The sequence below is a fragment of the Leptopilina heterotoma genome, unplaced genomic scaffold, assembly GCF_015476425.1.
Source record: "Leptopilina heterotoma isolate Lh14 unplaced genomic scaffold, ASM1547642v1 Lhet_82, whole genome shotgun sequence".
Taxonomy (NCBI): domain Eukaryota; kingdom Metazoa; phylum Arthropoda; class Insecta; order Hymenoptera; family Figitidae; genus Leptopilina; species Leptopilina heterotoma.
In genome coordinates, this window is record NW_025111187.1 from 19,411 (window position 1) to 43,743 (window position 24,333).

Consider the following 24,333-nt stretch of genomic DNA (forward strand, 5'->3'; position numbering starts at 1 on the left):
ATTTTCACAAAGAATTTTATCAAAAAAATTTTTAAATAATTGAATTCTGTTGACAAATTTTAATAAAATTTTTAAGAATGATTGCATTTTTCAAGAAATTTGATGAAAATTGTATTAAAAATAATTGAAATTCTGTCAAGAATTTCATTAAAATTTTTGAAAATAATTTTATTCTTTAAAGAAATTTAATTAAAAATGTATTGAAAATATTACTTCAATTCTTATAATAAACTGTAGCAAAATTTATTAAAATAATTAAATTTTTTTGATAAATTTTAATAAAATTTATAAGAATGATAACTTTTTTCGAAGAATTCCATTAAAATTGTATTAAAAATAATTGAAATTCAGCAATGAGTTTTATTTTTTATGAAAATAATTGAATCCCTGTAAAAAATATTATTATTTATGAAAATAATTGAATAATATATGAAAATAATTTGTAAATAATTGAATTCCTGGGAAATTTTTATTATTTATAAAAATAATGAAATGTTTGCGTAGAATTTTATTAAAATTTTTTTTACTTTTGAGAAAGCGAGAAAGAGAGAAATTTTTTTTTTTTAAGTAAAGAAATGATTTTTTTCTAAATAATGAATTGTTTGGAAATATTTATTTTTAAATATATTATCAAAAATTATTTGTTATATTTAAAAAAAAGAAAAATTTGAATAATTTGATACAATAATACATGTATTACTTTTAATATTATCTTTTACTTAAAATTACCATTATTAATTATATTAATCATCTTCAAGCTCGAACACATTTTTCACGTTTTGTTCGCCTGTCTAATTCACATTTTTCACCTTTTTGGCATTTTACTCCTGCGCAATATTTAACATCTGCAAAACAGTTTATAATTTTAACAATATTTAACAATATATTAAGTAAAAATTTACAAAAACTTAAAAAATTATTTTGAAATATATTAATTTATTAATGAAATTTATTAATTTTGAATATAATTTTTTAAAAACAATTTAACATTACTTATTAAGTGAAAATCTAAAAAAAATTTTTAACTATTTAGAAAACAAAATCTAGCATTACAGGAGATAGGAAAGGACAGAAAATTTATCTAACCTTTTCTCTCTCATGTAAATATTCTATTACGATGTATGTACGTTTCATGATTATTTCAATTGGCCCAAAGTGCTCAATTCTAACGGTTTTCAAAGTTTTAATAACTCCTCGAAATTGACGATTCAATTATTATTTTAAATATTTTTTAATAGTTAGTAATTTATGTATAGTGAATGATAAATATTTATACCATCGTAAGATGACTTGTAACCTCCATCCGAGCCGGTGGAGAAAGCAGTAGCCGTGGCACATGAAGTATCGCCGCAGACATTTGGACAACATTTTTTATTGAATCCACAATCATAATCACTTCTACAGTGGGGAAGACATTCTTTCACGCTGGTTCTGTAAGGACAATTGCCCTCCTTATCTAAAAATAATATTTGCACATTAAAAATCTTAACCATTTTCATTAGAATGGAAGAAGGATAGAGCCATCATACTCTCCTTTCCATTCTAACGAAATTCTATGCTTTGCTAATTTGCTTTACGTTTTCTGGTAAACATATGGAACTAACCCCTAAGGATAGATTCTTAATCAATAACGTAAAAGTAACCATAACGAGTGATTCCCCGATTGCGTTTCCGGTTAAAAATTTATTATGTATTGGCCTTTAGAAAAAAATTGTTCAACAGTTCAACCCGAAGACACAGCAGCCCAGACAGTTATCGCCATGTGACAGAACCAAGGCTCTCATATGTACCAGACAATACGGGCAAGAGAGACGTTACAAGGCTTTTCCCGGCATTTCGAGTGTGACCTTCAAACTATTTTTGTCAGTGACGTGACAAAAGAAATGAACAGAGTACGTAGCGCAGTTATTGGAGAAACTCCGAGGTTATGGGTTTTATCATCGTTGGACCTCAGAAATAAGGTAAAAGTATACAATAAAAGTTTTTGTCGTCGACCACATGGTCGGCAAACTCGTTGGCCGTTAAATCTCCTAGAATATACAATTTCGACCTATGATATAGAACTACGGAATATTTATTTCCAAATGCACTATTGAGAATATATATTTGAAATCGGATTCCCATTCGAAAAAACTGAAGAACCGTAGAAAGTCCTCCAAATCCAAATAATTTTAATATTTCTAACCTATAATCTAGCGATGATCGAAAAAAATGTGTCTCACGGGGTGTTTTCGGCACTCGCTCTGAGTTAACTCTAGAGTTGACAGGGGTGCTCAACTAGTTTTATGAGTAAACTTTTACTGTTAATGCAGCTGGTGGTTTTCATTGGCGCAGAATTGAGAAATGACGGTAGCGTATGAAAATCACCTAATATTCTAGTTATTAAAAGTTAAGATATAAAATATTCTGCTTATTTTTCATAAAATTCCCTAAAATTTTGTTACTATAAGCCCCAGAGTTAACTCTGTTTTTTTGCGAGAGTTTAACGAACGGGTAATATCCTAACCTATAATTGACACACGTGATTTGTGAATTTGAATTACTGGATTTGGAGATTTACAAATTATTCAAAAAAGAGAATATATTTATTTGTATATTCAGGAAAATGGAAGAAGGTATGTATTGCTTAAATAAAATTAGAAAAGTTAATTAATGTTTGAATTCATGAAATAACAAATATTTATTAATAAATAAATTGCATTTAGCAATTAAAAAAAATTTGTTTTCTTTAATTGGTAAATGCAAATAATATTTATGAAAGTTTGTTAGTTTATGAAAATTTTTTGATATAAAAATGCAAATTTTAAATTTGATTTTTGTAAAAACTGTTATTTCGTAAAATAAATATTATTTTCCAGGTGAATGAAAAACATTTTAAAAAATATAATGTATGGAAACTTAACAATTTTTTTTATATTTTTTAAAAGATGATACAATTTTGAAAATAATAAGATCTTTCCGGGCCTCGCACTCTATCAATAATTAACTTTTAATAGTAGCAAAAAGTAGCTTTTAAGATTGAAAAAAGTAGTAAAGAAGTAGCTATCGAAAAATTAAATTTGACGACTGAAAAACTCGTTTTAGTCAATTCACAAAACTGCCACAAATTTGATTTTGCATTTCCCTGAGACATTTTCCTTATTTCAATAATAAAAAATTTACTTTTTTTCTTATCCTGGTAATAACTTTAATTCTACATTTTTATTACAATTATTTTACAGAGTTTCAGTTAGAAAATTCTACAAATTTTCTAACTTTCTAATTAGAAAATTTCACAAATAAGAATTCAATTATTTAAACACAAATATAAATAATTGATCGTATAATTGATTATTTATTAAAATTGAATACTTGTAAAGAATTTTATAAAATTGTTAAAAAATAATATTTATTTCTTTCCAAGAGTTTTAATAAAAATTTTGAAAAAAATTATACATATTCTTCAGGGAATTCATACAAAATTTTATTTTAAATATAATTGAATTCATGTGAAAATTTTATTATTCAATTAATTGAATTTTTCAGAAGAATTTTATTAAAATTTGAATTATCCCAGAATTTTTCACAAAACAATTGTCAATTATTTTACAAAATAATTTAATTCTTTTGAAAAAAATAGATATAAGAAATATTGGATTTCAGCGAAGAATTTCGTTATTTATGAAAATAATTGAATTTTTAACAAAGATTTTCCAAAAACTTTTGTCAATAATAGATTTATTTTGAAGAATAAAAAAAAATTTTTGAAAGTAATTACGTTTAAAAATTTATTAAATGAAGCATTTTATAATTTTTAAAAATAATTGAATTTTTGCGAATGATTTTGAAAAAGAATTTTATAAATAATTGGATTTTTTTGAATGATTTTATAAAAATTTAAAAGAATAATTCAATTAGGATCGAATAAGCTAATTAAAATTATATAAAAAATAATTGGATTTTATTACTTATATATGAAAATAATTTATTTCTTCTAAATAAATGTTATCAAAATTTTAGAAAATATTTAATATCTTTCAAAAAAATTCTTTGAAAATTATTTTAAACAATTGATTTTTTTCGAAAATATTTCTCGATAACACAATGCAACACATAACATTTGCACTAAATTTTGACTTTAGTTTCTGAGAGTACTTATTAAAACTAGAAAATACCTATTTCAGTTTTGCTAGATTAGCTCGGATTTCAATTTTATCGACTTATGAATTTTTTTTAAATTTTAACATTTTTCGGCCTTTGATACGGGTGGGTGGAAACGCTGGCTATTAAAAGTTTATTAAAAATATTTGCAATGGCCACATTTTGAAGAGCAAAAATGTATTTTTAATTTGTTCAGAAAAAAGAAAACAGTATCGTTTAGTGTCACAAATTTAAAAAAAAGTATCTAAATAGTAGCTAATCGTAAAAAAAGTAGTAAAAAATAGGTTTTAGTAGAGGAGTGCGAAGCCTGTCTTTCAGAAATCACTTGGCCAATATAAGAATAACTTAATTAAAAATAATAAATGGTTTTTGATCATATAATATTTTGATGTAATAAATTTTACGAGGCCTTATATAATATTTTGTTCAGAATAACTAAGTTTTATGTTGTATTTTAAGTTAATGTTATAGCAATGATGGCTATGGCGGCTTATAATGTTATTTTCGATGAGGAGGAGGAGGATGAGGATGACCTCGTTAATCTATGTCTTCGAAATTTGAAAGAGAAAGAAGAACATCCAAAAATTGAAGATTTTTTTGAAGAAACGGTCCCAAGATATTCACTTTCGGGTATAAATAATATAACAAGACTTATTTTCATTAAAAGAAGTTTAGGTATTACTGTATGTAACTTAGAACTAATTTTAAATTAAAAAAATTAAAAATTACATTCAAATATCTTTAATATCTCCCGCTGAAAAAGATACAATTGCATATTAAATTAATTTTTATTATTTTCTAAGCCGGCAATGACTGATTTTCAATTTTTTAGCCCTCTCAGGTGGAAAGATTTTATGAAAATTTATCTTCTGGAAATTTCTCGTAAAATTTTTGTTTTCGACTTCAACATAGAATATTTTTAATATTTAATGATTAAAAACGAGTAAAAAGAAGTTCTATATTTTTCCTCAAAATTAATAAATAGCTATTATTTTGGAATTTTAAGATTTCTATAATGATTTGAATCTAATTATAAGGTTTTTGTGTCAACTTATTTGCAAAATTATTCTTCCAATCAGTGTTAAACATATTATGTAAAAAAAGTTTGTGGAAGATGTAGATATAAACTTAAAGAATTTGTATAATGTTTATAAAAAGTAGAAACTGTTGATGATTTTCTATGGAAACTCCATTAAATTTTCCTGCAATTTATAAGGGGTATCTTACAAAAAAATTTTTCACGTGAAGCGTCTTTTCCTAATTTTCGAAAAATCAATCATAAGTGAATGCTTCGTCCATGGAGCTTTTTTAACGGAGGTCGCTTTGTTGTTCCTTGCAAAAACTTGTATTTAAAGTTTATGATTATCTATCAAAAGATGATTTATTTAAAAATTGTAATTTGTATAGTACTAAATTTAATTTGAAAATTAAAGATTTAAATATCTCAAAACTTATTCATATTTTTCTAATTATTTTGTATAACTCTTAACAGATTTTCAATCTCATTTTCGAATGACGAGAACGACTTTTGAAGCATTGAGCCTCATGTTTGGACCAGATTTAAATACGCCATATCTAAATGTAACGGTGACCAAGAAATTGGCTATTGCCATCTGGACATTTGCAAATCAAGAGGTCTATCGGTAAGACTAAATATAATTATTTAATGATATTTTTTTATTAACACGAAATTAGTTAGGCGATTCAAAGTAGAATGTTATTTTTATCAGTCATACGAGAAAAGTAATGTATATAAATTTATATAACGAAAGCATCTCAGTCAATTAATTTTTTTGATTATCTTCTTTCAATTTGAAACCTCTAGCTACAAAAAATACTTAAAACAAATTTAGCATACAAATTTCGAAAAGAAGTTAAAAAGTTTTTTTTTAAATATATGTTCTGTTCGCATTGAATGTCTAAGAATTTGTACTTAAATACATTTCTTACATTACTACGAATTCAAAAAATAACATTATTGACCGCAGGACGAAAACGCACTAGTTCTTAAAAATTAAATTTTTCTGAAAAAATTTAAATTTTTGTCCTTGACTTTTTTTAACTATTAATTTTTGCTCAAATACATTTGTCGGATTACTACGAACCTAAAAAACAACATGACACCGCGGAACTAAAATTGTAGGTCTTAAAAATTGAAGTTTTCTGAAAAAAACTCGATTTTAATTCTGAAAAAATCAAATTTTCTTCCTTGATAATATTGTTTTTTCTTTGTCCTTATTATTTTGCTTATTTTTAAAAGCTTTTTGAACTTAAATATGAAAATTAACTGTGAAAGAGAATAGATTCAACACATCTTATTTTGAATAAGTATACAATCTTAGGATAAGTTGTTTTAATGCAAATTTTTCCTAAAATAAAATTGGCTTCATAGAAATACAATAGATATTACTAAATTGCGAAGAATATTCATTCTTTTTTTGTAGCAGATATTTTTAAAGTTTTCTAAAAGCTATTAATTATTGATGTCTAATATTTGCTTTTTTTGCTTTTAATAACAGATCTGTTGCTGATCGTTTTGGCGTAGCCAAATCAACTGCTTGGCAGTGTGTTCGTGACGTAGCAACTGTTCTCTGTACGCGTTCATCAGAATTTATTAAATGGCCTACTGAAGATGAAGTGGAAAGGAACAAGCAAGAGTTTCAGGCATTTTCTGGCTTTCCAAGTGTCATTGGGGCTGTGGATGGATGCCACATCCAAATCAGCGCACCTCATGAAAATCCAGCGAGTTACGTAAATAGACACGGCTATTATTCAATAAATATGCAAGGAATTTGCGATGCTCAAATGCGCTTTATTGATGTTTATGCTGGTTGTTGTGGCAGTGTAAATGATGCAAGAGTATGGCAGATGAGTGATATTAGGAACGAAAGTGAACGCGATAATGAAAAATACTTTCCAGGGCAAACTCACATTTTGGGAGATAAAATATATCCAGTAAACTTTAATTTGTTGCCGCCTTACAAAGAGTACGGCAATTTGACCAGAGTACAAAGGTACTACAATCTGTTGCATGCAAGAACACGGCAAGTGATTGAAAGAACTTTTGCGTTGCTTCTGTGTCGTTTTAGACGACTTAAATATTTATACCTCCAAAATGTGGAGTACGCTTCACTCATTATTCTTGCTTGTTGTTGTCTCCACAACATTTGCATATCCTTGAATGACATTATTGATGACGTTCCAAATATTCAGGAAGATGACTTGGATGAAGAACTCAACGATTATGAGAATGAACCGATACCAGAGGGACAACCAGGAAATCAACGTTTTAATCCGGATATTAAGCGTAATATTATTGCCAACACGCTGTATATTAATCGCGAGTGATAACGTACATTATATGACGTAATTAATTCATGATTACGGCATCATGTATTAAAGCTTCGTATAGGAAATAAGTGAAAAGTGTCTAATAATAGCAAAACAATCTTAAGTGCTTTCAAACAGCAAAACAATCTTAAGTGCTTTTTTAGTACATTATATTGTAAATAGTTATTAGGATAAGATTTTACTAATGTAAAATTACTTACGTTTGCGTGCATGAGTGTGAATGTATGTATATATTTTGGTGCAACATTTAGTTATTTTTATTGTTTCTATATGCGTGTACGGGTGTGATTTATATGGAAGAGCGTAATACATATGCTATGTATAGTTTTTAAGGATTTGAATTTGTAAATATATAAGAAGGTTTACTTTCAAGTAACAGTACATATACATATAAATTTGTATTATATATATATATAAATTTATATATGGAAATATGACTTTTCCTTGAAGGGTTTCCCTTTCCGTTTAGTAACGGAAACATTGCCTTTATTCATTTTACCTTTTACACGCAGAAAAAAATGATTCGTAAGAAATTTGTACGAATTTCGATCAGAAATCTGGTCAGATTCGTACAGAATTCCTATCGAATTCGAATGAAATTCGTGCGGCGTATTAAAACGTTTTTTCGCACGAATAGTACCCAGCTTTTTTAAAATGGATTTTAAAAAAATTTTGGTTCGGAAATCCGTATGGAAATTCGCACGGAAATTCTTTTGAAAATTTCTTAAAAATTTTTTTGGACAAATTTCCTTACGGATTTCGTTTAAAATTCAGGCGAATTACGAACGGATTCAATTTGGAAATTTTTTATAAAATTTTGCTTGGAAATTCGTATAAAATTCCGCACGAAAATTTTTAAAGAAATTTGTAGTTAACATTTCGTGCGGAATTTCATACGAATTTCCGAGCAGAAATTTTCTAAAAATTTTACAAAATAAATCCATTCGTAATTCAATCGAATTTCATACGTATTTCGTATGGAAATTTCGCCGAAAATTTTGGACGAGATTTTTAGCCAAAATTTCGTGTGAAATTCTATATACGAATTTTCGAATGAAACGAATGAACACGAATTTTACTAGTAATTTCATTCGAATTCGATAGGAATTCTGTAGGGAGAAAAAAAATTCAGGTCTAGAGGCCTCAAAATTTAAAACGTTTTTTGGAGTAGGTAAAAAAGAAAGATTAACAATTTTAGTATTTACTTTTTTTGCAAGTTCTTTATTAATGTTCAAAGAAAACAGAAAAAAAGTAATAAAAAATTTTATAAGTTATAAACTGGTGAAGTGGAAACTGAAAAAAACTGGTTGACACGATATCTCAAGATCTACTCTACCGATTTATTTCAAATTTTGCTGAAATTTTCTTTGTATGTCTATTTATGGTCGGAACCTTGGATTTCTTTTCTTTTCTGATATACCGGCTGTAGTAAAGCCTTTAATAAAATTCTTTTTAGGAGTTGAAGTATTATAAAAAATAAAACTCATCACAGAATTTCAATTATTGTTAAAACAATTATAATCAAATTCCTCGAGAAATGTAATTAATCTTAAAAATTTTATTTACACTCGTCAAGAGAATTCAATTATTTAAATTTGTTTTAATAAAATTCTTTATAAAAGAATTCAATTTTAAAAAACATTTAATTATTCTATAAATTATTTATTATTTGCATTTAAATAATTTAATTCTCGTAGAATTTCCTAATAAAAATTGATGTAATAAATGATTTTCAGATAAAATTTTACATAGTATTTGAATATTAAAAGCATTATACAATATATAGCATCAATTTCAAGAAATAATTGAAGTTTGGAAAAGTTTCAATTTTAAATTAATTTCTTTGAAAATCTAAATTTTTCACACTTAAAAGTAACAATCTGAAGAATTAATTGTTTTGAAAAACTTTAGTTGAATTTATTTTAAAAATTATTTGAAGTGTTTCTTTTTTAATCCGTACTGAATAGAACAATTTTTGAATAATGGAAATTTCGTACAATTTAATTGTAAAAAAATAATTTGAAAATTGAAAAGAAATTTTTTAAAAATTATTGAAGACAATTGTTTTAAAGAAGAATTTTAGTTGCCATTTCTAGAAAAAAATAGTTGAATTGAAATGATGAAACTAATTTTGAAAAGATTACAGTAAAAATATTTCTATTATTCAAAATAATAATCTCATCACTCGGTTGTCTTTAATTTTATTATAAAGAATATTTATTTAAAAAAGTAGTTATTGATGTCTTCGAATAATTTTGCAATTAAAAAAAATTCGTAAATAAATGGAACAGAACATTTTTTGGATTATCTAATCATTTTTAGAGTAAATCAGAAAACTCTTTAGGGAAAAAGTCAAAATTTTGTCTGGAAATCAGGGAAAAACAAAATTAAATTTTTGTAACCTGCCTGATTGAGTAATACATAAATATAATATTGCAGAATATGGTATTATATGAAAGTTACATATATTTATTAAAATTTATTTAATTTATTATAATTATTATAAGCAATGTTAATTAACAAATATATAACTTGTGTTTTTTTTATAAATAAATTATCTTTGCTGACAAATTTTAGGTTTAGTTAAGTAATTTATATTCATAAATTATTCTCGTCTAAATGATTTTAAAGTTAAAAATTACGATATTGTTATTAATAATTATATGAACAATAATCAATTTTCTTTTGCATTTGTAAACATTTTCGACATTTTTTAAACATAAAATGTTAATATCATATGCACGTTTTTTATAAACTTTAAAAATGTATTAGCATTTGTAAACAAATTTGTTAAACAATTGTTAAACAATTACATTTGTTATAAACAAATTTGTCGGCAAAAAGGCAATTTTTTAATGAACAAAGACCAAAGTTATATAATTTGTTAATTAACATTGTTTATAACAATTTAAATACATTGCATTATGCATTATTATTTATTTGGAGATCATACTAGACTACTTAAAATTGATTTCGATGATGTGAAATGAAAAATTTTAAAAATTAACATGATTTTTTCTAAAAATATTGTTAATTGTTTAGAAGGATTTTTCAGAAATTTTATTCTATTCAGTTTAAGACTAAAAATATCAAAAGACGATAAAATTTGTAGACTGTAGACAATTTTTAACAGTAAATTGTAAAAAAAATTCCGCTGCTCGGAGCGAGTTGTAAAATAATATTCACGTTAGAATATTTTGTGAAATATTTATTTAAAAAATACAATATTAATAAATTACTCTAGATTTACACATTTTAAATTAAGTATTGCATCTCACAGCACTCATTTTCTTATAAAGTATTCTAATAGACTACACGAAAGGCTTGAATAATGTGCCTAATTCTTTGGGCATCTTACATTTATTTTTATCACAATGTAATCAGTCTTAACGTCATTAATACTTTCAACGTTTGCTTAAATTTTATCTAGAGAAATTATTAAATAATTAAAAAAAATAATAATAAAATAAAAGACTGAATCTGACACCCACTTATTAATATAAGATTTTCAAAAATTAAATTTTAAAGTAAAATATTTCTATTTTGAAAGCAACACAAAAATTGGAAAATTAACTGGGTGCCAGTTTTAGCTTTTATTTTGAATTGTGAACTGTAACGAAGACAGAATGGTCGGAAGAGATGAAGAAAGAGTTTTTTAATTATCAGAAAGAAAAATATTAGTTATTTTTTCCATTAATGTCTTTACCGACTTTTTGGTGACCCCAATAAAAAATAAAAACTGACGTATAATAATCAGTAGTATGAAATAAAAAAAACTTTTAACAAAAAAACGCTCCACTTTTACTGTTTTTTCTTCATCACGTCTACTAGTTCTGTAAAAGTTGAAACGAATTTATTCTTACACTCTAAATTTTGCTCATGGCGCAAGGCCGCATCTTTTCTCATTTCTTGCAACCATTCTGGTTCAGTTTTAATTTTTTTATTTTTTGATGAACATGACGGTTTTATTTCATTTTCTTCCTCCACTTCTTTGGCAATCCTTTTTTTGTACCCCGAGATATTGGAGGCTGTTGCGACCGGATTTATTTCCGGCTTTTTAAATAAAATTTCATGTAACTGATCAAAATATGGCCAAGTAATGGGCCCTGTTCCCGTTTCCTTCTTTTTGGCAAGATTAATTTTATAGGTGCGGTTTAATGACTTCCATTTTTCCTTGCATGAAAGCCACGTTTTTTTCAAACCATTGGAAGCCAATAAACCGCTAACCTTCTTCCAAAAATCTGGACTAAGATTATCTTTTGATGATTCTGCCACATGTGGATACATTTCAATTAGAACTTTCGTTTCGGCATCTGTCCATTGCCCTGAACTTTTAGTAGCTAAAACAAATAAATTTTGTCTAATTAGAAGATATCCCGATGATATTACCCGATCACAAACGCCAGAAGAAAGGACTTTAAAATGAATTCGATGAATATTATTACGGTTTATAATTTCTCAAAATAAATGAAGGTACTTTGGCAAAGCTCACAGCATTTATTATCAACGATTGAAAGAAAAAATTAATGAATTTTACTCGAGAAAGAATATTTTTTATTTATAAATTTTTCATTATTAAGTTATTCATCAAGAATTATTGTATATATTTTTCCAAACAAAAATTCCGATTATAAATATTTCAGGGTTGCCACGCTTTTCCTCATTTCAAATTCCCTGACTTTTCCAGGTTAAAAAACGGAATTTTTCCAAGTTTTTAAAACTACATTTATATTTTACCAAATTTTGTTTTTAATTTTAAATTTAATTTCACCAAACTCCTTGATTTTCAGCCAAAACGACTTTTTTCCTGTTCTATAATATTTATTTACGAATTTATTTAATTGTAAAATTACTCGAAAACATCAATGACTTCATTTTTAAATAAATATTTAATCATTATTTTTTTTACATAAATTGAGATTTTCAAAAAATTTTAATTCAATAACATATAAGAATGTTTGTTTATTATAAAACATGAAGATATCGATCCGAGTCGAACACTCGAAGTAATCGCTTTCTTCATGTTTTATAATCATTAAAACTTGATACTATAATTATTTTATATTATAAAAACATTATTACTGTAATTGCTTCAAAATTATTTTTATTTCATTTTAATTCTTTATTTAAAACAATTTTTTTTAAAACAATTTTTTTTAATAATTTTTAAAAAAGTTCTTCTTTGAGAATTTTAAAATCCATTTGTTTACAATTCAATTTTATCAAAATTTTCAATTATTTTGACATTCTTTAATTAAATAAATTAGAAATTAAAAACTTCAAATAATTAAAAAAAAAATTCCATTAAACTTTTTCAGAAAAATCAATTCTAAATTTCCTTAAAAATCTTGTCAATTTAATTATTTTTATAAATAATAAAATCATTTGCAGGAATTCAATTATTCTCAAAAATATGAATAAAATTCTTCGAAATAATTCAAATTGATAAAATTCTCAGCAAGAATTCAAATATTTTCAATATTCATTTTTACGTGATTTAGATTATTCTGACATTCTTCAATTAAATAAATATATAAGAAAATAAAAAAGTAAAGAATTAAAGGAAAATTCAATTAAACTTTTTTTTAAAATGAATTCTACAGAATTGTTAATCAAAAAAGTACGAAAATTTCAAATTTCCAAAGATTTTAATTTCAAACCTTTTCAAAATTCAATTATTTCTAAAAACTTACGCTATATTGCTTTCAATATTCAATAATAATCTTAAATTTTAACTGCAATTTATTTTTAAATTAGTTTTCATTAAGAAAATAAATATTTTACTAAATGATTTAATGTTTCTTAAAATTAAATTGTCATAAAGAATTTTATCAAACAAATTTTTAAATAATTGAATTCTCTGGACAAATACTAATAATATTTTATTTTTTGGAAAATATTTGAATTTCAGAGAAAAATTTATAAAGATTATTGAAATTTTGACGAGAAATTTTGTAAATTGTTGAAAACAGTTAAATTTCGGTAAAGAATTATATTATTTTTGAAAATAATTAAATTCTTGAGACGAACTTTATTAAAATGTTTATTTAAATATTTGGATTTTCTTTTTGGAAAATTTTATTAAAATAATAGATATTGAAAATCATTGAATTGAGGGAAGTTTTTGAAAATAATTGAAATTTTGCCATGAATTTTATTAAAATTGTTGGAAATAATTGAATTTCTAAGAAGAATTTTACTATTTTAGAAAATAATTGAATTTATGCAATCATTTGTAATTGCTTCAAAATTTAATTTGTTTTAGTGTTTTTAATTAACATTCTTCTATAAATCCATTATTTTTAATAATCAATAAAAAATATATACAAAAAAAATTAACTAATTTCAGAAGCATTGGAATAATTAAAATTTTTCAAAAATCTACGTTCTTTGAGACGATTGAAAATTGAAATTTTAAAAAATTTCGAATTATAATCTTTTGAAATTCATCTATACTTATGAAAATTGTAAAAGTAACTCTTTTAAAATTCAATTAATTTTGGAATGTTTATGTAAAATTAGATATCAAGAATAAAATTTAGAAAATAACAATTTTCCAGGATTTTGATCAAAATTCCCTGACTTTTCCAGGTTTTTTCAAGGTTTATAAAATTCCCTGACATTTTCAGGTTTTAAAGGTTTCCAGGTTGCGTGGCAACCCTGTTATTTTTTATTCAAAATCTTTCATAATAAACATGAACTTTATCAAATTATATTAAAAAGTAATATTAATTTCAATTTAATTGTCCTCCTACTTTCTTTCTCCACAGATTTTTGGTTCTCCATTTCTCCTTTTGCTATTTTATCTTGCCCCACGCCGATTTCTTCTTCTTCCTCAGTAGTCCCATCATTTTGTTCCTCATCGATTCTATTATTTTGATCTATTTCTGAAGATTCTTCTGAACATTGGCGGCTACATAACATTTCATGATAATCCTCCTGCGCAACGTAGCCCATTGTTTTTTGTCCTAAAACAATATTTTTAAGAAATATCTATTTAAACAAAACTCTCTAAATTTGAATAACTTAAAAATAACTGATTTAGAAGCAAAAAGGCTGATTTTTTAACTGATTGTCAGTTAAAACAATGAATTTTAACTGATTTAATTTAAGAAAGTAAATAAACTTAGGAAAAATTAAAAGCTGAATAAAGTAATTTAATAAATTAAATATGTCGAACTAAAAATTACTTTTTGGTTAAATAAATATTTAATATTTAAAATTTTTTTAAAACAATTATGTTTATATGTAAATAGTAAAATTTTTTGCAAAAATTAAATTATTTTCAAAAAACTTCAAGGATGAATTCAATTTTTTCTTTATTCATTATAAAAATTTTTCAAAAGTATTCATTTATTTTCTAAAATTTAATAAAATTCAATAATTAAATGTTCAATTTCGCAATTACTAACAAACAAGATTATTTTCAAAACTTCAAAGAAATTTTTCATAAAATTCAATAATTCTCAAAATTTTTAAAAAACAAAGAAACTCCATTATTTGAAAAAAATTTAAAGAAATTCTTAAAAAATAATTAAATTAGAATTTTCAAACATTTTAACTTAAATTCTCGAGAATTTAATTATTTTCCTAAATAAAATTCGATGATTTTCAATACATTAATTTTAAAATTATAAACATTTTAAATAGAAAAATTATTAAAAAAGTTACGAAACATAAAAGCAAACAATAAATAATATCAAATTGCGAACGGATTACTGGAATACAACGGTTATTAATACATATGATGGATAGAAGATAGATATAGATTGCAATTGAAACAAAAAGCTTTGTGGAATGAAACATCACTTAGTTATAAATAATTTATATTAAATAACAGACTAATTAAAAACAATAACAAACTAATTACAAACAAAATTTTAATAAATAAATATTAATTTAATTAAAAACAAAAAAATTGTAATTGCAATAGAACTTACCGTTATTCTTCAACAGATAACATAATACAGTTTTGTCACTTGGTCGCAAAACTAATTGCCCCGTTATATCGACCACAGCATTTATTATTTCAAATGTCTCATTGGTCTCAGCCATACTTTTTAACTTTTAAATTGAAACTAATTAAAATTAGGGATAACAAAGTTTGTACCTTGGTTTGTACCTTCAACGTGCTAAGAAATTTTAGTCAGGTTGGGTTAGGCAGATTACCTTAAACACTGTTCACAAGTGAATTTCACGTTCATTTTAGAATGCGGTTGAGCACCCTTGTTAACTCTAGAGTTAACCCAGAGCGAGTGCCGAAAACACCCACGGTAACAAAAATATCTTTCGACGGAATTAGCTTCAATCAATGAGTAAAACAAATTCTATTACATAGTTTGTTTGAAAAAAAGTTGTCCTTATTCGAAGGAATTAAAAAAATATCACTTTTTCACAAAATGTCAGCTTCTCAAAAAAATTTCATTTCCATGAAAAAAAAATTGTCTTAAATTGTTGATTAAACTAATAATTTTTATCGTATTTAAAAAAAACCTTTGATCAATGACAACAATAGTAGTTGTTGAGCTTGTGTGAAAATTTTAGCTAAATCGGTACAGCGATTTTTGAGATATTGTGGTCAATATTAAAAAAAATATTAAAAAACGTAGTTTTGAGAAAAAATAAGATTAAAGTTTCACAAACAGTCTACACCGCACGGCGCCGCATTGCTAATTATGTCTGTAGCTTTAAAAATATTTCTCGAATCTCAATAAAAATTATTTTTACAGCAGTCAAATATATATACGTTAAGAAACTGAAAAAAAATTTTTTTTTTAAATCGTGACTATAACCTCTTAATTTTTGTCAATTTAATTTTTCCGGAATAAATTTTACTATTCGTCCAAAGTGCATTTTACTAATTTTTAAATTTTACTGAGGAAATAATACAGTCTATTAGAATTATAAAGGAGCTGAAAATATTAATTCTTAATTTTTAGTAAAAAAAAAGTAAATCTAGGAAATATTTCTAATCAACCTAGACCTGAACTAAAGTATGTATTTGATTGTATAATTAATACTCATTTTTCCAATTATGAGTTAATAATTAAATAATAATACTCGATCATCAACTTATGAGTTAATAATTAAATAATAATACTCGATCATCAACTTATGAGTTAATAATTAAATAATAATACTCGATCATCAACTTATGAGTTAATAATTAAATAATAGACCTTGACCTTGCCAGAAGCTTATTGTTACAATAACTCTGAGTGTGCGTAGGTGGAAAGTGAAATCTTTAAAGTTTTCTTTTGACTAAGAAATTATGAGTCAGTGATGAATAACAAAAGAACATATACACGTATAAGTTACATTTACGTGAAGACGCTTTTAATAAAGAGTCGTTAAAAAGACTATATTTTTGTTTTTAAAAAAATCTGTTTCCATACTCACGTGACAAAAATGATTCACTTGAACCAATCACTAGAAGTGCAAGTAAAATTGATATCTTTCCTTTAAAGAAAAATGAATAAGTTAATTAAATTTATTTATTATAATTATCAAATTAGAACAAAAAATAACGACATTAAATAAAATAGGAAATTTTTTTTGAAATATTCTACAACGCGATACACAAGTACTCTATTAAATTAAAATCTAATTGATATTGAATATTAATAAAGTGAATAATTGTTTTTATAAAATTATTAAAATCATTAGTGTAGCTATTAAATAGCATTGCATGAAACTTTTTATATTCTACAGGTACTTATTAGTAATCCTCTAAACTTTAATTTTCTCAGTAAATTATTCAACAAACAAATCAAATGTGTTTTTCTGTTAGAAAACTACATATTCTCATCTTAATTACACTTTTCTGCTAAAAATATATATTCCTTTTATTTATTTATATACACACAAACAGTTTTTAATTTCCAGTTTTATTATAGAATATAATTACGTACTTTTCATCTCTAAAGTTATTTATTTAAATAAATATTACATACCTATCATGACGTATGTAGCGATGTTTGAACAATTGTATGAATCTATATTAAAAAAGTGTTTTCGATGCGTCGAAATTGGAACTGCGTAACTTAATAGAACAGAAAAATGGAAAATTGTAATTATAAATAAAACGTTACTCTATGGTTTTATTGTTAATAATGAATACTAAAAACATGAATAATTAAGACAGTACAATTTTTCTCAACAAAGAATATATTTTTTTGGATAAATCATTCAAGAACAAAAAAAGAAGTTTTTTAGTGTCAAAATTGAACTGTCTCATATTAACTAATATTGGTAAAATTTCTGTTATATAATAAATACTATTAAGTAGCAAATATTAAGTACTTTTAATGTTATTTATACTTATTTACTTACTTACGACAACTAAGAAAGTTAGTTGATATAGGGACAAGCAAAATCTAAGCACTGAGTTTCAGTACCAAGAAGAGTCGTTAGCGGAAGAGTTTTATGACTCTGATAAACCCCACCTTTCATAAAATTTCCATATTCATTCTACCGGGGATTTCCGTGCTTTCATTTTTAACAATAATTTTATAATAAATTTTTTAAAATATTAAAATATTAATAATAAATTTTCATATTTCATTTTATTTAAAGCTTATGTTAATAAGTAAATTAATAATTTACAATAAAAAATAATATAACAGTATAAATTTTTTTACTAAAATTTTATATATTTGTGTATAATTTTAAAATTTTATTTTCTTCTTGTTTTCCACACTTAAAAATAAATATATGTATAAAAATATTTATTTTAGCAATTTATTTACATATATAGTGAAAGTATTAATAAAGTTTATACATTTTCATAAACCAGGTGAGGAATTGAAATAAATTTATTTATGATCAGTAGAAGAAATGAAATTATCCAGTTGGAATTAAATTAAAAGTTTTAATTCTTTAAAATAAATTTATTTGTGATCAGTAGAAGAAATGAATTGTCCAATTGGGATTAAATTAAAAATTTGTTGTGTAAATTTAAAAAAGATAAAAGATTAAAATTAATTTAGTTATCGACTTCTTTATAAATAGTGAAAGTATTAACCTAATTTTTACATTTTTAAAAAATTGGCACCGTTAAACTATCGAGTATAGTTTTTGAGTTGACTCTTAATCTAAGAGCAGCAGATGTAATTACTTTGTCAGATTCTTGATCTCTGCAAGTTTTTTCTTATCTATTTAATAATAGACAAAACTATTTAAGATTAAAAGTTCCACTTATTATTCTTAAATTTGTCGCACAAATTCGTTTAATAAATAATTATAATAGCAGAATTTTTGTTTTAAGAGGTAAACGGTTTCAGACTTTGTTTTTTCTATAAGGATAATGATGTGAATGTAGAGAGTATATTATATCGTGTTTTCGTAGAATGAGAATTACACAGCAACCTTTAAAAAACCTATTTTTTCGATTACAAAGGAATACTTAGTTTGACATCTTATAATTAAAATCTTAATTAAAATTATAATTACAATTAAAAATATATTTTATAGGAATTATTTTTTAATGTTGAATATTAGTTTTCTGAAAATAATTTTCAATATTTCTTTGGCACAGAACATCGCCGATTGGAATGTAGGATCCAATTCCAACCAATTGTAAATCTAATTCTACATCAAGATATGCGTCTAAATTGCATGATTCTTCCTTAACAATTTGCAATGTCCACTCGGTATATGGACTCAAAAGAAAATCATTTTCATCTTTACTGGTTCCAATTATGTTACGCCAATTAGTATAAAATTCATAACTTCCCGTATTGATAACATACATTTCGCCATTATATCTATAATACGATTTTCCACTATGAGTTAAACGAAAATCACATGGTTTCACACTTTCGACGATATTAGATTTTACTTTATGATCCTTGGAGGCAAGTTGTAAATTAATTTCTCGAAATTTAATAGCATCGTAATTGGGATGCATTGTAATTGTTGAATTCAACTTAATTTTTTCACCCTTCAACAATTGAATAATATCCTCTCGATATTCATTATATTTCCAAATAAAAAATGGTTTTACATAAAAATCATCCTCCTTTCTAGTTGCTATAACACCTTGTGATGATGTTTTCTCAAAAATTTCATTCATTACATTTTTAGCAATTGAAACGGCCCTGCTTAAATCCATCGCACTACGAAGATCCAAATCTAAATTTTGAAAATAGAAATCTCCACAAGGAAAAGCAAATAATTTAAATGACTTCACAAATTGACGATAATCATAAATCAATTTATTGTACTGTTCATAGAGTTCAATTTCCGGTTGAATTGTTCTTAATTTATTAAATGATTCATAGAGAAAATTTGAATCACTATAGTCAACGGATGTTGCTGTATTAGTTATAAAAGTTGCGAGGTCAATTGTATCATTTTTATTTTTCATATCCTTATAAATTTCGATCATTGTTTTAAATGTATTTTGTATTTTATTGAAAATTCTGTTAATATTTCTTTCATTCTGAAAGCCTTTAACCGATTCAACAAGATTGTATTGCATTGTCTCAAGATTAGAAAGAATTTTCCATTGTAGATGTTGTAAATTTTGATTTTGAATATTAATATTCCTTAGGTTTGTTGTATTGTGAAGTGAATCTAAAACTGGTATTAGAAATTCATAAATATTATTTTCATAATCATCCAAATGAGTTAAATCTGTTTTTGTTTTTGTTAAAGCAGCATCTACTTCCACTATAGCTTGATCATTAATTTGTGAATGAGCCCACGATTCACCTTTGTAGAATGCTGCCTTTGAGAGGATTATCAATCGATCCAATACACTAATTGATATTTTATATCCATTTTTAAGCATCAATTCATCTTTTTCCTTTATCATTGTATTTGTCTCATTTCTGAACGGATTTTGCCAGGTATGAGACGATGCTGTATCCAATTCTATTTTCTTCAATAATTTAATAATTTTATTTAATTCCTCAATTTCATTTGGTGCATCCAATTTAACTTGTTCAACATAATCTACATGACTTTTTAATATTGAAACCCAAGAATCAACATATCCTTGATTTATCAGATTTATTGTCTTCAAACTTGTTTCTACAGCTTTTGGAATAAATACTATTTTTGGTTTTTCTTCTTTTTCATCGAATATATAGGGTTTAATTGTCTCTTGAAATGAACTTACAATACCGCCAATAATTGCAGCCTTCGGTCCAGCTAAACTCGCTACTTTTGTGCAGAGCTGCCAGAATGCATATATTCCTTTTAATATCATCATTTTTTTTATTTCCGCCTGCTTCTCTTCTAACTCTTTACCATTTTTTTCCGCATCCTTCTTTAATTGGATTGTTTCAGTAATCAATGATTCGATATTACGATCAGCTTCATCATCAAGTTTTTCAAGTTCTTCAGTTATTTCGTTATCAATTTTACTTTGAGCATATTGAATTTCCGAATTAATTTTACTTTTAAAGTTTCGCAAACTATTAACAGTGTTAATGAAACGTGTTAAATTTTGAATGTCATTCAATTCAGATGTATATTGATTAAACTGCTTTTTTAGATTTAATATAATAATATTTTCCTTTTCGAAATAATTTATGTGATGAATTTTTGCTGATACAATTTTTTCTAAATTATCAGCTATATCTTTGTAGAATGGATAATGTTGAATTTCTGTGGATGTATTTTTGTAGTTATAAATACTTTCCTTTAGAATTTGATAAAATGGAATAGTATCTTTCTTAACGGTAAAATAAAAATATTGTTTTTCTAGTAAAAGTAATTCGTTAGCTAATGCCATTATATTATAAGTATTTTGTACTCCTTTGTTACTACTTATTAGATTGTAAATATTAATAAGTTCTTCCTTTCTTAAGGACTCTTGTTCCTTGATGAAAGTTGCCATAAGAAAGTTCTTATACTTATTAATTAGTAAAGGAAAATCTTCAGGAATGTTTGCTTCCTTAAGGGGTCGTTGCTTGAAGGTGCTGGTTCCATTAGATCCATCAGGAGATTTTGGACTGTATTCACCGGTTGAAAATTGACGGTCTATTGTTTTATCATATATAATTTCGTTGTCATTAATTCTAAATGACAATGTTGTTTCATCTCCTTTAGGTCCATTTTTACCTTTTCCGCCAATCCCATCAAGACCGTTGGATCCCATTTTAGCGATTACATTAATTCCTGTTGGATTTTTAAGTCCAATTAGTTGAACATCTCCTTTTTTGTTTCCTCTTCCTCCAATACCACCGTCACCGCCTCTTCCACCAAAGGAAAATCGACCAGTAATATTATATCTTTGATAATCAACGCCATCATTTTTAAGCAGGCGAAAAATGTTTGGAATATACTTTTCAGGAATAGGATCAGTGTCTTGAAAATTTCTTGGCTTTTTACCTTCAGCTCCATCACCACCATTTTGTCCATCACCTCCATTTCCTCCATTAGCGAAAATTTGTAAATTCTCACCAGAAATAAATAATTCTCCAATTCCGTAAAATGATCCCGATGGTCCACCTGGTAGTCCAGCTTTTCCTCGTACACCATTTTTATTTCCATTTTGATTACCATCTCTAGCTTTATTATCTTTCTGAGATTCTGGAGAAATTCCATTTAGAACTATTTTTCGTTTGCCAACAATTTCCCACACTGGAGAAATGATAACGACTTGTAATTCATCACCAATTGCAATCAAATCACTGTCTATGTATACTTTTTCAATGGCAAATAACATAATTTGTTGTATTTTCAATTTATGTTCGTTTTCACAATTATTAATTGCTGCTGGTATGTCAAATGTTCGTAAAACATTTCCTAACATTGTAAGTTTTAAAATATTATTCTCATCAATAACACAAGTTGGTTCTTCGTTATGCACGGTTTCAATTAAAATTTTCACAGTGTTTATAACTTTTCTCTTAATTTCCGTATCGTAACCATTCATTGCGTGAAATTCAAATTCTTTAGTTAAATTATTATTTTGTTTGATACTCACTATTGATTTATTATAATATCCAAGTAAATATGAATACCACATTTTGTTTTTAACAAAAAATTCCTTTAACGTTGAGAAAAAGTTATTATCAATGTATAAATCCTCTTCCAAAAAATTAAGAATTTGTAAATTTCGCACTAAATCCAATTGAATATTTTCCGATAACTGAATATTGTAATCTTTTACAATTTTCATAATACTTCTGTGATAGTTTTTAGAATAAATTGCCATATTTGCGTGCTCTGTAGAATAGTTTTTGTAAACATCTGGCAAAATATTCACAACATTTTCCATTTGTTCGTAAAAATAGAAGATGTCTGTTAATTTTGAACTACTGTTATCTTCCATTTTCTTAAAATGATTTAATATCTGATTTGACAAATCTTGTTGAACTTTTTCAAATTGAACTTTATCGAGTTTATTGTTTATAATTTGAGCTATAGAATTAGTTGAATTTCTACAATTATTGTCGGCCATGTAATTAAAATCATTATCCATTGTTTCGTTATTATAGTTGATATAATCCTTTAAATGATCGTTAAATTCACTTCCATACATAACACTATAAGCATAATGTGCCTTTGATTTTATTCTTGAAATTATCTTAACGGCATTGGAACTAATATCCGTCATTTTGTCAAGAAATTTCATATCAATTGGCTTCAAATATTGAGCATCAATATAATGGACTTGTTCATGAAGATTGAAATCTTTAACTACTTCGGCTTCAATATTATCTATAAATTTATCAACATTAGGAATTAAACGTGAAGCATATTCAATAATATTTTTCCAATTTAGTTCTGTAATATAATTATTAGGATTATATGGTCCTGGTAATTCCACAAAAAGAAGAATGAATTTTACATTCTTGGCGTGATCTATTAACATTTTTGCCAAATATCGGGTCATCAATTCATTACGATCAGAGCATAAATTATAGTACAATGTGTTTGTTTTGGATGCAACATATGCTTCGAAGTAATTTTCCAAATGTTTCAATTCTTTTGGAGCCAAATTAATTTTATTCCCTGTTACCCATTTTAGTATGGAGAGTGAAGCATATGATTCTGAACCCAATACTAATACGATGTCATCATATTTTGGCTTAAAGAAAGTTTGTACTAGGTAAAAATCATCTAATTCTGACGTTCCACATTTATCAGTTTCTTGACTAGATGAATTTGTTGCCTTAAAAAAATAATAAGATTGTTTTTATTGAATCATTTTAATACTGGATTAAGTTAACTTTATGTTGCTTACCTCTGTTGATTCGCCATAGCAGGTTTGTAGTAACAAAACTACCACAAGGTAGGATTTTAATCCCATTATGCTTCTGCTTTAAATTGAATGTAGTTTAACGTTTTAAGATTTTAATTTCATAATTCATGTATTATATTTATGAAAATGTCTTGACATCAAAGAATAGTTTCGAATAGAATTATATAGTGACAAAAATCTCCCACCGTTCGCAATTTTTTGACGCATTTTATTTATTTATTATAATACAAATTAAATTCGACAGGAAAATGAAAAGGATTCAGAATATTTACAATAACTAAATATAATAATTTGAATAAAATCGAATTCATATGTAGTATATGTTGTTTATACAATTGTAATTGTATATTTTCTAGTCAAAATTATTAGTCTAAGTTTAGATCGTTCTAAAGTTCGTAATGTAGAATTATTTATCAAGAAAAATGGAAAATGTTTGTACAACTGTGAGTGTACATTTCCTTATTAAAATTATAATTGTTTTGAAGTTCGTAAGGTAGTATTATTTTAATAGAAAAATAGATAATGTTTGTACAATTGTGATTGTGAAATTGATTAGAAGAGCGTATAAAGTAAAATTTTTATGACGCAAATCTGTTATCTGATGTGCTTCTCCATTTATTAGG

General features: G+C 25.2%; 3 protein-coding genes across 7 annotated transcripts; 1 reads left to right on the forward strand and 2 right to left on the reverse strand.

Annotated features, from left to right (window-relative positions):
• Nucleotides 1–672: 672 nt before the first annotated feature.
• LOC122511419 (waprin-Phi2) lies at nt 673–17,930 on the reverse strand. 3 transcript variants are annotated; one of them, XM_043626625.1, is made up of 5 exons: nt 17,824–17,930; nt 17,445–17,533; nt 16,891–16,950; nt 1,277–1,456; nt 673–845 (listed from the first exon to the last, which is right to left on the reverse strand). In XM_043626625.1, exons 2-5 carry the CDS (start codon nt 17,449–17,451, stop codon nt 754–756), a joined length of 339 nt encoding a protein of 112 aa, XP_043482560.1. In that variant the 5' UTR covers nt 17,452–17,533; nt 17,824–17,930; the 3' UTR covers nt 673–753. The 3 variants fall into 3 exon arrangements, with proteins under 3 accessions (XP_043482560.1, XP_043482561.1, XP_043482562.1); XM_043626626.1 differs by having other exon boundaries at nt 17,828–17,887; XM_043626627.1 differs by lacking the exons at nt 16,891–16,950; nt 17,445–17,533; nt 17,824–17,930 and adding an exon at nt 1,578–1,630.
• On the forward strand, nt 1,873–7,975 carry LOC122511417 (putative nuclease HARBI1). Of its 3 annotated transcripts, none has more exons than XM_043626622.1 (4): nt 1,880–1,961; nt 4,600–4,770; nt 5,633–5,783; nt 6,660–7,847. In XM_043626622.1, exons 2-4 carry the CDS (start codon nt 4,614–4,616, stop codon nt 7,486–7,488), a joined length of 1,137 nt encoding a protein of 378 aa, XP_043482557.1. In that variant the 5' UTR covers nt 1,880–1,961; nt 4,600–4,613; the 3' UTR covers nt 7,489–7,847. The 3 variants fall into 3 exon arrangements, with proteins under 3 accessions (XP_043482558.1, XP_043482557.1, XP_043482556.1); XM_043626621.1 differs by lacking the exon at nt 1,880–1,961 and adding an exon at nt 2,187–2,615 and having other exon boundaries at nt 6,660–7,975; XM_043626623.1 differs by lacking the exon at nt 4,600–4,770 and having other exon boundaries at nt 1,873–1,961; nt 6,660–7,850.
• On the reverse strand, nt 10,948–15,872 carry LOC122511418. Its single transcript, XM_043626624.1, has 3 exons — nt 15,432–15,872; nt 14,247–14,459; nt 10,948–11,831 (listed from the first exon to the last, which is right to left on the reverse strand). The coding sequence occupies exons 1-3, from the start codon at nt 15,544–15,546 to the stop codon at nt 11,293–11,295; spliced, it is 867 nt and encodes a 288-aa protein (XP_043482559.1). The 5' UTR covers nt 15,547–15,872; the 3' UTR covers nt 10,948–11,292.
• Nucleotides 17,931–24,333: the final 6,403 nt, after the last annotated feature.